This window comes from Anabrus simplex, chromosome 8 (assembly GCF_040414725.1).
Source record: "Anabrus simplex isolate iqAnaSimp1 chromosome 8, ASM4041472v1, whole genome shotgun sequence".
Classification (NCBI taxonomy): Eukaryota; Metazoa; Arthropoda; class Insecta; order Orthoptera; family Tettigoniidae; genus Anabrus; species Anabrus simplex.
This window is the reverse complement of record NC_090272.1, coordinates 31,725,793-31,738,564: the sequence shown is the minus strand read 5'-3', so window position 1 is coordinate 31,738,564 and position 12,772 is coordinate 31,725,793. Positions and strand designations below refer to the sequence as shown.

Sequence of the window (12,772 nt, the reverse complement as noted above, 5' to 3'; positions counted from 1 at the left end):
AAGGTCAGTACGCTGACCGTTCAGCCAACGAGTCGGACATTTTCAATGATGAAACGATGGGAAAGGTAGTCGGGTATGAAATGAGATGTGGTGAGGTTTTTCGATCGCACCGGGTGAGTTGGCCGTGCGCAGCTGTGAGCTTGCACCGCACTGTTGGCAGCCCTGAACATGGTTTTCCGTGGTTTAGCACTTTCACGCCAGGCAAATGCTGAGGATGTACCTTAATTAAGGCCACGGTTGCTTCCTTCCCACTCCTAGGCGTTTCCATCCCATCGTTGCCGCAAGAACTATCTGTGTCGGTGTGACAAAGCAAACTGTAAAACAGGGTAGTCTTTCTGATGTAAACCTCTTCAGAGGAGTTATTATTATTATTATTATTATTATTATTATTATTATTATTATTATTGGAGTGTGGCCCCCGGAGAGGCCTTTCGAGATAACGTCTGATAAGCGACCCGCGCGTTTGTGAGGACAGGGTCCTACCTATGATTAATTCAAATGCTCAAGAAAACACCCACACAGCCCCCGACCCACAAGAATTAACCAGCCAATTAACCAACCCTGCCACGAATCGAACCGAGGACCCCTTGGACCAAAAACCAGTACCCTATGCATTTAGAAATGAAGCCGGACTTGAGATGAAAATGATAGTACGAAGGGTGAGAGCTACCTAACTTACGTCTGTCGAACAACACCAAGGGACGAATCACCATCAACAGCGTCATATGCCCTCATCCCGTATGAACATTGCGGAGAGGTCCGGCTCCATGGTAAACGGTTAGCGTGGTGGCCTTTGGCCAGAGGGGTCCCGGATTCGATTCCCGGCAGGGTCGGGAATTTTAACCATCATTGGTTGATTTCTCTGGCACGGGGGCTGGGGGTATGTGTCGTCTTCAACATCATTTCATCATCACGACGCGCAGGTCACCCACGGGAGTCAAATCAAAAGACCTGCACCTAGCGAGTCAAATATGTCCTCGGACACTCCCGGCATTAAAAATCATACGCCATTTCATTTACTGCGGAGAGATCTGGAACTAAATCCAAGCTTTTGGCACGCAATCTAGTGATGAAAAATATATGCCACAACCTCTCGTACCTTGGCAGCCAACATTCTGATGGTGAGAATTTCTTCTACCATCGGGACTCGAAGCAGTCTTGACGCCTTAATGCTCAAGGCCATCAGGTGGGCTTGTTACTGCCATGCTATTTCAACAAGGTAACTTGACTGATCGGACTAAAACACTATATAATTGTTTCAACTTACGGGAGAACGAAGAGTAGTGACCACACTTGGAACTCGGAGGAGTTTGTAGATGTAAGTTCACATGACCAGTGTGTTTTACCTCTGTAGCAGACGAGGGGGTGGAATACGTCCACGGTATCCCCTGCCTATCGTAAGAGGCGACCAAAAGAGGACCCAGGGCCGACTGGGAGAGTGGGTTGGTCACCACGGGGTCCTTAGCCGAGTCCTGGCATTGCTTCCAGTTACTTGTGCCCGACCTCCCTTGGGACAACTTTTGTTCTTTTCCGACCCCGACGGTATTAGGTCGCGAGGCTTAGAGTCATTCATTTTCACGTCTTTCTTTGACTGAAACCTTCATTCATCGAAGTGTCGGACTTCGTCTTCTTTCTCCCTCTGATTAGTGTTAATACGGGGGGGTTGCCCAGTTGTACTTCCTCTTAAACAATCAACAACACTCGTGTATTTAACTCAATCGGGTAAAACTTTCTCACTTACTGATACACTGACTGACAGAGCAAATGCAACACCAAGAAGGAGTGGTTCGAAAGGGATGAAGGTTGGGGAAAAAACAGAGACGGCACGGACGAATAATTGATGTTTATTTCAAACCGATATGCAGGTTACACAATGCGCACGGCATCGACTCAGTAGGATGTAGGACCACCGCGAGCGGCGATGCACGCAGAAACACGTCGAGGTACAGAGTCAATAAGAGTGCGGATGGTGTCCTGAGCGATGGTTCTCCATTCTCTGTCAACCATTTGCCACAGTTGGTCGTCCGTACGAGGCTGGGGCAGAGTTTGCAAACGGCGTCCAATGAGATCCCACACGTGTTCGATTGGTGAGAGATCCGGAGAGTACGCTGGGCACGGAAGCATCTGTACACCTCGTAGAGCCTGTTGGGAGATGCGAGCAGTGTGTGGGCGGGCATTATCCTGCTGAAACAGAGCATTGGGCAGCCCCTGAAGGTACGGGAGTGCCACCGGCCGCACCACATGCTGCACGTAGCGGTGGGCATTTAACGTGCCTTGAATACGCACTAGAGGTGACGTTGAATCACACGCAATAGCGCCCCAAACCATGATGCCGCGTTGTCTAGCGGTAGGGCGCTCCACAGTTACTGCCGGATTTGACCTTTCTCCACGCCGACGCCACACTCGTCTGCGGTGACTATCACTGACAGAGCAGAAGCGTGACTCATCGGAGAACACGACGTTCCGCCATTCCCTCATCCAAGTCGCTCTAGCCCGGCACCATGCCAGGCGTGCACGTCTATGCTGTGGAGTCAATGGTAGTCTTCTGAGCGGACGCCGGGAGTGCAGGCCTCCTTCAACCAATCGACGGGAAATTGTTCTGGTCGATATTGGAACAGCCAGGGTGTCTTGCACATGCTGAAGAATGGCGGTTGACGTGGCGTGCGGGGCTGCCACCGCTTGGCGGCGGATGCGCCGATCCTCGCGTGCTGACGTCACTCGGGCTGCGCCTGGACCCCTCGCACGTGCCACATGTCCCTGCGCCAACCATCTTCGCCACAGGCGCTGCACCGTGGACACATCCCTATGGGTATTGGCTGCGATTTGACGAAGCGACCAACCTGCCCTTCTCAGCCCGATCACCATACCCCTCGTAAAGTCGTCTGTGTGCTGGAAATGCCTCCGTTGACGGCGGCCTGGCATTTTTAGCTATACACGTGTCCTGTGGCACACGACAACACGTTCTACAATGACTGTCGGCTGAGAAATCACGGTACGAAGTGGGCCATTCGCCAACGCCGTGTCCCATTTATCGTTCGCTACGTGCGCAGCACAGCGGCGCATTTCACATCATGAGCATACCTCAGTGACGTCAGTCTACCCTGCAATTGGCATAAAGTTCTGACCACTCCTTCTTGGTGTTGCATTTGCTCTGTCAGTCAGTGTATTTGCCGATACCTACACGGAAGCTATTGGTACAGTCCTTGGCATCTCCTGTTGTGGAGAACTGCTCAGTAGTTCAATATCAAAGTGCAATGTGTCTGTATTCGTCACGGCAGCTTTAAATAAACAGGAAGCTAACAATAGCATTCATTATTAACTGCTGTAAGTAATTTAAGAGAACCATCTTAACTCTATAACGATATTTTGCGAGTGTGTAGTGTCGACGGCCGAAATAATAGGTTCACTCTTCACCTTCGAAATACAATCAGTTGTTTGTGTGTTGTGCGTGACACACATTTTTTTGTGTGTGTAATCTATGGAAGTTCCTATCGCTCCGCAATTCCAAGGCACCTCACAAACGTACTAACTACATTTCAGCATCGCAGAATGCTTGGTGTTTGTTTGCTGGTGAAACAACATCTCTCTGGTAGCTCATTTTGAAAAACATATACGAAGGACAATTAATAATAATTTATTAACCATATTCACATCAAACACTTCAGACGTACAACAGCGCGCCGCGATCATTGCTAACTGGTCCACGTGAAACATAATAGCTCAAGTCCCGTCTACCCTCGACCGTTGTTTCCGAGACAAGTGCCACAGTCTCTCTCCGCTCCCTGTAAGGGCGTCAATAGAACAGCCGAGCGGGACACACACACATCACTTAGTAATGTTTTATTTTACCTGGCAAGATTAAGGCCTTCAGGCCTTCTCTTGACAACAAATAAAATAGGAACAGTTGCACAAATAAACACATAAGAAAGTCACTGTCCTAACAAGGGTCATGTCTCCTGCAGCTTTCATTTGAAGCAGAGACAGCAAAGAATGCCGGGCGACAGCTTAGAGAAGAAAAACAAAACTAAAGTGGAGGGTCGCATTGTGCTGTGCTGTTTCACACTGCTGTGTGGTTCCGTCCGGCTGCCCAGTAGGCATTAAAGGTTGTAGTAATATGGAGTTAGTTAAGCCTAAAGAGCTTAAATGTTTTTAATATTTATAATCGATGAAATTAAATTGTGGTTTCCTTTTAGAAACCTTATTTTTGATAGTTGAAGAATGTTTAAATGTTTAGCTTTACATGTCTGGGATTGTTTACAGCAAATGGTGTTTCTTAACCCCATTTATACCGTACACAATGATACATAGGCCTACATGGTGGTTTTTTTTTTGCTAGGGGCTTTACGTCACACCGACACAGATAGGTCTTATGGCGACGATGGGATAGGAAAGGCCTAGGAGTTGGAAGGAAACGGCCGTGGCCTTAATTAAGGTACAGCCTTGCCTGGTGTGAAAATGGGAAAGCACGGAAAACCATTTTCAGGGCTGCCGACAGTGGGATCTATCTCCCGGATGCAAGCTCACAGCCGCGCGATGATGGAGGACGGCGAATGAAAGAACCCTAGTCCAGAAACGTTCCGAGTCAAAAGTTGTTTAATGTCCGTCCGTTCTTAACAGACGCCGGGCTGTTGGAATTTCGCCCCGCAGTAGTTCTTTAACGTGCAGGAAGGCAACGCCATGGGGTTTTCACCTTTAAATACCCTTAAAAGCCACAAACCTCAGTCAGGTTTGAACCCGTTAACTTGGGATTAGTAGAGCAACGCCGTATCCACTACACCACTGCGACCGGCAGTCAAAAGTTAAAGCAAAAATCGGTCTGATGCCTACAACTGTACTGTAGACTACAAGTGCTAAGAGTACAGAAGGGGTGACAATACCGACGAGCAGAAGAGGCTAGGATAATAACTCAAGCAGATGGCGTACTGTGTACTGACATGATCGGTGTGCGATGTCTGTACTGTAGGCTTCAGTCTGTCTTTACGGGTTGACGTCGTACGTTGATCAGCCCTATCCAAATGGAGTTGTACCCGGTTACGGAACTTGCAGATATGGTGTTCGTGTATGGGCAAGCAAATGGAAGCAGCAGAGAAGCCGAACGATTGTACAGGACCAAATATCCACGTAGGAGACCTCCGGTTCACACCATGGTTCCACGACTGTTCCAACGATTAAGTGAAACAGGGCAATTGGTACCAGAGTACAATGACCGAGGAGGACGACGAATTACACGGACTTTCGACTTAGAAGATGCAGTGCTTGCTCGCGAGGATGAGGCGCTTGCAATCAAAACTCTAGTAGTAGTACGTGAAATGAATGTTTCACATATGATTGTGTGCCGCGTATTACCGATACGTGAAATGCAGCTACACATCTACCATCCACCTCGAGTCGTCTTCAGCCAATGGATCTTGCAGCGCCTTCCTCAGTATGTGCTTTTCACAGATGAAGCCTGCCTCACCAGAGACGGAATGCTAAATAGTCACAATAGTCATGTTTGGACCGATGAGAATTCCCACGTTACAGTTGTGAAAAGCCATCGGCACAAACTTTCAGTCAATGTGTGGGCAGGCATAGTCAATTACTTCTTGTTCCTCCCCGTCTAAATGCAGCAGGGTACACGGTAGTGCTCAGAGACGTACTATCCACGTTCCTGGAACACATCCCACTTGCCCTTCAACGGATGTAGTTCGAACATGATGGTGCCCCACCTCACTTTGGATTGAGGGTTCGTGAACACCTACATCAGACATTCCCTGCAAAGTGGATAAAAAGAGAAGGACGTGGCCCGCTCGTTCACCTGATCTCACCCCACTTGATTTCTTCTTGTGGGCCCATGTGAAAAGCCTTGTATGGGACACCTGTCGAGACTGAAGAGGATCTCTTGGCAAGCATTCTCGCTGCCTGCGACGCTGTTCAAAGGACACTGGGGATATTCGAACGGGTACGACAGAACGATGCATGCCTGCATTGACGCACGGGGACGTGATTTGGAACAATAGTGTTAAGTGGAACAGCTTGTGAAACTTGTGCGGGTAAACTGACTTAAATGAGTAGAATTCTACTTAACTTTTGACTCGATCGTTTCCGGAATATGGTTCCTTATCTCAAACTGATCCATTTGTTGTTCTCCATCATCGCTGAAAGTGTAACATCGTCACCGTTACAGCCTGTATAATTTTAAGGATATGAATGCTACATCATTTAATTCAACATATGTTAATATAAATTCTGGTAGTTTACACTACAGGTAATCTTAGAGAACGGTTTCTCTAATGGTCATGTTAGAACTGGGCGATAATAATCAGTAATCACAACGGAACTGTTCGGATCCGGTGCTAAATGGTTAGCGTGCTCGCCTTCGGTCCAAGGGTTCCCGGGTTCGATTCCCGGTCGAGCCGGGGATTTTAACTTTCATTGGTTAATTCCTAAGGCTCGGGGGCTAGATGTGTGTGTGCCGTATTCAGCATTAGATTTCATCACAGGTAGAGATTCGCGGTCATCTATCAGGCGTCACCTCGAAAGACCTGCATCCAGTGGCAACTGGTGCAGGAAATCAGTTGTGTGCTGTAACACCCCCCCCCCCCTCTAAAAATTAAAAATATATAGAAACATATGCGATGTTCAAGAGACTCTCCACTGAGTTTTCAATACTGAACAAATACGCAAACCGCCCAACACATGGAACACATTCCTCGTACAAAACTAATTGAACACACAATAACACCTGAAATGACAAAACATTCACGAACTCAGAAACACTTGGTGTGAGCGCGCAAAAATAGAACCCAATGTTACCAGAATCATTGAATAAAATCAGCAACGTTGTAATGCAAAATTACATTTTATGTTTTATAATGAAATGTATACACAAGATATTTTGTAATTAAAAGAAAATCACAATATCATGTCCTTATTTTGACAACGTAAGAAGTACAAATGTAGCTATGAAGTAGGCAAGTTGGAAGAATTAAAAGACCTGGCGGGAACAGCTGATGGCTTCCCCTACAGTATTTTGTTTTCCTGAGCGATCCCCTCTTAAATACTACCGCTGAGTCAAGAGGGCGCTACCACCCACGTTCTCGTTTCGGTCGAAATGCAAGTGTGACTAATGCTGCCTCTTTGTCGATGTCGATGAAATGTTTGCGGATCTATCTGCCGCTACTGTCCGATATGAAGACGATAAGATTGTCTCCACATGAAATGGAGTCATCGGAGCCGGAATTCTGCTTCGAAAATACAGTAGTGTTGCTCCTAGCAGTGTAAGAGTTACTTCAACCGCAAGGAAAATATTGTAATTCATAACAGCAGCACACACTCACAGGGCAAACAATCATATACCGTTTTCATGAGATAGAATTAAAGTTCCCTATGGGTATCATTAAGTAGCTATGCGTTAATGTATGGAAATATCTTCAGTGGGGTAATGACACAAACTGTACTGTAAATAAAGGGTACACACCTCGGCACATGGTCAAGAGATTATTTAGGAGTTGTCCTAAGGATGTAAAGGAGAGGGCATGTAAGTGTCTGGTAGGAACCCAACTAGAGTATAGTTTCAGTGTATGGGACCCTCAAAAGGATTATTTGATTCGAGGACTGGAAAAAATCCAAAGAAAAGCAGCTCGATTTGTTCTGGGTGATTTCCGACAAAAGAGTAGCGTTATAAAAATACTGGAAGGTTTGGGCTGGGAAGAGTCGGGAGAAAGCTGCTCAACTAAGTGGTATGTTCCGAGCTGTCAGTAAAGAGATGGCGTGGAATGACATTAATAGACGAATAAGTTTGAGTGGTGTCTTTAGAAAAAGATCATAATATGAAGATAAAGTTGGAATTATAGAGGTAAATTGGGTCAAATATTCGATTATAGAAAAGGGAGTCAGGGATTGGAAAAAATTACCAAGGGAGATGTTCAATAAATTTCCAAATTCTTTGTGATTATTTAAGAAAAGACTAGGAAAACAACAGGGTGGGTCACAAGTAAGGTGCGCCGAGGAATGAAGGGATTAGACAAAAATGAAAGTCTGTAAGACTAGAACTCACCATCACAGCTGCGGTAGCTGTTCTCCTCGATCTCGTCCAGGTACTCATCCAGCAGCTTGGCCTCCTGAAGAATCCTGAACTCGTTCAGATACTCCTGGTACTCATGGCTAACGTCTGTCTCCATAGCTCCGCCGCGTATGGACCATCAGCCGGCCCGAGCTGCGGCACACGGCGCAGATAAGATAAGCTGATAACACTTTACAAGAAGATACAGTTCAACCTGAAACAGCATCTACAACAGTTAGCTGAACACAATTTTGCAGGCTTAACATGAAAGAAGGTTCCGATTTTTAAAAATCGGAGTAACTACCTGTAATTTATTTTCAAAAAATCAAATTTCCATATTATATTTTGAGCTAAATGCTAGAATTCATTGAGCATTTTCATGGATCTTTTGCTGAAATAATTTAAAGAATTACATGAACAAAAGCACTCCACATTCGCCATATTCCATCACAAAACTTTTTCCCAATCGTTACATTCCATATTTTTCTCCCTGATATTTGCATAAACAATTAGTTTTTAAAAGTTAAATTTCGTGTGTCAAACGTACCTAGAGGATGTTGTCTATATTCACTGCCCTGGAAATTGTCATACAAATATCTTCAATACTTTTTGGACTGATGAAAACTGTGTACGGTCGAATCTCGATATCTCGAATCACCTCGGGAGATAAATTTTATTTCGAGTTATCGAAGTTTTGAGATAGAGAAAATAGGCCTCCCGCTTTTGAGCATGTATAGCACATAACTGAATCATACGTATCTACGGACTTTATTCACGAAACACAAGATACAGCTACACTGAGCAAATTTCACTTGCACTGCCAACAGACTAATTAACAAATGTAAACTTTCATAATAAAGTATAACAAACATAACAAATATAACAAGATCAGGTACACGGCCTACTAATAATAACTGTCCAAATCTAAAACCATGAGAATGTCCATTTTCATAGGCAAGTCGTCGTGGGTCAAAATGATTCACATCAACTTATCTTTAAGATACTATTTACATACCTCTCGAATATGCTTTTATTTGATGCTATGTCAAGCTCTTGTCTCCTATTAATATGGTTAAAGAGTGTTGGGAGGCGGATTAGGAAAGATCGTTGTAGTTTTGAGTGCTGAGTGCGGGGAATGTGGAGAAAATCTTTGGTTCTGGTGAAGCGGGAAGGAACACGGAGAGAGAAGGGTGAGACAAGATGTTCCGAGCGGACTTGTAGTGAGTACATCATTTTAACAGTACTTAAAAATGTACAAACAAATTCTATTTTGCGGCATCAATTTAAGTATAACACTTATTCTAGTAGCTTTTTAGAGACAGGATACAATAAAAACAAGAAACATACCGCCGTTTCTTCTCTTTGTTACTGTTAACTTTTCCTCCCTTCACGTTGAAACTTCCCGTCAATACCACGCAGACGAGATTCGTAAATGGAGCTTGTCATCCGCGACTTCGAGGGTTGCTTTTGTACGTGACCGGTAATTAATTCACACCCGAGAAAGAGCGACCCTTCGCCGATTTTCCGATCACTAGAAGTTTTAGTTTTTCTGTCCCCGTCATATTAGCTCCCAGCAACACTGTAACACTTTCTTTACTTGTTAACTGTTCCTCACAAATCACAACTGGGGTATTTCACAGCTAATGTTGCACAAAATTCCAGTTAGAGTATTTCTTGCTTCAAGGGAAATGGCAAGAAGAAATGTTTTTGTTTCGAGAAATCGAGAAATTCGTGTAACCAAATTTCGAGAAACAGAGAATAAAACACGAAGAACAGGACAAATGGCCGGGAAATTTAAGTTACTTCGATATATTGAAAAATCGAGTAATGGAGGTTCGAGATATCGAGGTTCGACTGAAAATGATATACGAGGAGAAAAAATATCGCGAGATTACAAGCAACGCACACTAAGTCAGTTTGAGTTTTTAACATTTTCTCACCACCTTACGTCACTGACGAACCATCACAATGTTGAAGGTAAAGAGCAGATGATGGCAATGCAAGGCAGAAAACTTTGAAACCTCCGCAGTAAGATTTATGGCTTAATGCGTTTTTCTCAAAAACCTATGTGATGGCAGCATGGAACTTGGCAAGACATACACAGGGACTTCAAACGTGTAGTCTGAAGTGAAGTTTTGAAGCATTATGTGATCATGTAATAATCAAGGCGATATTCCGGAAAACAGTAGGCCTATACCTTTCTGTTTTCTTCTACAGACCGATGAGGCAATGCATTATGATAACCCCGACCCGGGAGAATTTAGCGCTCCTGGAGCGGGGAGATGGCCAGTCTGAGATGAGATCTCACCTACAATAGTGTTACAATGCGCAGAAATGAAAGAAATGAACAGCCTAGTTGCTTGTTGACACGCATTTACGTAATTTACGTCTATCTCAAGTTTACTGTTATCTATAGGTTTTTAATACCGGATAGGGCAAACAACTCTCCGAGTTTGATAGAGGGCAAGTTGTGATGGCACGGCACCTTGGTACCAACATTTATGAAATGGAGCGGCTTGTGGGCTTCTCTCGTGCCCAGTGAGGAAAGCAATGGTAAACTACCGCACGTAGTACTCATCATTGCTTTTTTCTGTTTACCCATAAATGGATAAGTGGATTCAACCAGAACCTAACAGACACAAAAATAAAGATATTAACACGTCCATTTCTCTATGCCCTCCTTCCCTTTTCCATGAATCACAAAATTCTGGTATAAGAACCAAGTAATATTCAAAACGTACGGAGAGATGTGCAAAGACCGGACGACCTTCATAGCAACTCTCCGTACAGCTAGTTGTCGATTCTTGTACTTAAACGTTCGATAATGTATAGAACAAAAGAGTTTGTAGGAAAATATTGTAAATATATTTTGCCATGAGACTTTCTCCCTGCAAACACAACCATAAGAGATACGTCGAGGTTTTTTTCTTCTTTCTTATTTTTTGCTAGTTGCTTTACGTCGCACCGACTCATATAGGTTTTATGGCGACGATGGGATACGTAAGGCCTAGGAGTTGGAAGGAAGCGGCCGTGGCCTTAATTAAGGTACATCCCCAGCATTTGCCTAGTGTGAAAATGGGAAACTACGGAAAACCATCTTCAGGGTTGCCGACAGTGGGATACGAACCACGTCGAGTTTAGACTCCCTCTGAAGCCCCGTGCTCCTGCTGAGTTTTCTGTCTTGGACATTTATATAGCTCCTACTCACCCTTTACTAAGCTGAAATACCAAGTATCATGAACATCCAATCTACGAGTATTTCCCCGTCATACTGAAACAAACAAACAAACTATCAAAAATTAAACTGAACTCGACAAAGGCCATTGTTTGTTCTATCCAGTACAAAAGCCTATAGATAAAAATAAACCCGACACGGAACATCATTTGTTCTATGCTGTATGAAAACCTATAGATAAAAATAAACCCGACATAGATCACTGTTTGTTCTATCCGCTCTAAAAACCGGAACATAAAAATAAACAAAATTATGGTTATTATTCACAGGGCAGTCCTATCTCCCTACTTACATGGGCTTGTGGAGATAATGTGATTGAGAAGCGACATGTGGTCAAATGTCAGCGTTTGAGATAACGTTCGTTGTTTGACTTGTCACTGATAAGTCATCCGCGAGTGACAGCTCCAATCTCCACGACAATCGCTACTACCTGGATGTATCCTTCCTTAATCAGAAATCATGCTGTCTCTGTCAATTATTACCTTTTTTGCGCAAGGGATAACGTGGTCATCGGATGTGTGGCCTTCCAATGCACAAGTATTGTGCAGCACTCCACACAGCCCCTGTTCCGAAGCAGTTCGTCGATGTACCAAAGACAAACGGTCAAAAATTAAACTGAACCAGACAAGATTTTGTCCTAATATCGTAATGGCGACTTAAGCCAGGACCGAGGCTACCATCTTGGAAAAACAAAAGCAACGACTAAAATGAGATGGTGGTGATTATTGTTTTAAGAAGAGGTACAAGCAGGCAACCTTCCCCTATAATGATGATGCTTGTTGTTTAAACGGGCCTAACATCTAGGTCATCGGCCCCTAATGGTACGAAATGAGACGAAATGTAATGACAATTTAGAAGTCCAAAATCATTCACTTATCGAAATTCAAAACGTGATCATCAAGAATGTGTGGATGGATGTGAATTTAGAACAATCATATTCCCATAAACTAGCGTTAAACAATAGTAGTACTGATCAGGAGACTACTTCTAAAACACAATACTGAATCAATGATGCTTGTAGTCAAAAGGGGTCCAAAATCCAAGTCATTGGCCCCTTATAATGGTACTTATCGCTAGGAAAGTAGAACCATGGTATTTGTCATATTGTTGTACTAATCAAAAGTAGCGCAGACTCGAGGTATTCCACACATTATGGTACTACTCACCGGTAATGTAATGCGCACATATAACACAGACCTATGGCGTTTCTCACATTGCGGTGCCATTTAGAGGCAACGCAAACCTATGGTGTTCCTCACATAGGTGTATTAATCACAGGCAAGGCAGACCCATGGTGTCCCTGATATACTGGTACTAATCACAGGTACTGTAAAGCCCAACCTGACTCGCACACACTGTCGCTACTAATTACAAACCTATTGTGTACTACTAGCGCAAGTAAAGGCGACCCATGGTGTTCCCCGCGTGGTGCTACTAATGACAAGTAATCTCATGTTCTAATTCGATCAACATTTGGTCGCCCCATTTAGTCG

At 44.2% G+C, this 12,772-nt stretch overlaps 1 protein-coding gene across 3 annotated transcripts in view; it reads right to left on the bottom strand.

The window, feature by feature from the left end:
• Positions 1-12,772, bottom strand: part of conu (Rho GTPase-activating protein conundrum) — a 434,374-nt gene that overhangs the window by 56,528 nt on the left and 365,074 nt on the right. For all 3 annotated transcript variants that reach the window (XM_067153082.2, XM_067153083.2, XM_067153084.2), the window contains one exon: positions 8,039-8,197. In XM_067153082.2, coding sequence (XP_067009183.2) covers positions 8,039-8,162 — 124 coding nt within the window. In that variant the 5' untranslated portion in view covers positions 8,163-8,197. The remainder of the gene's footprint in view (positions 1-8,038; positions 8,198-12,772) is intronic.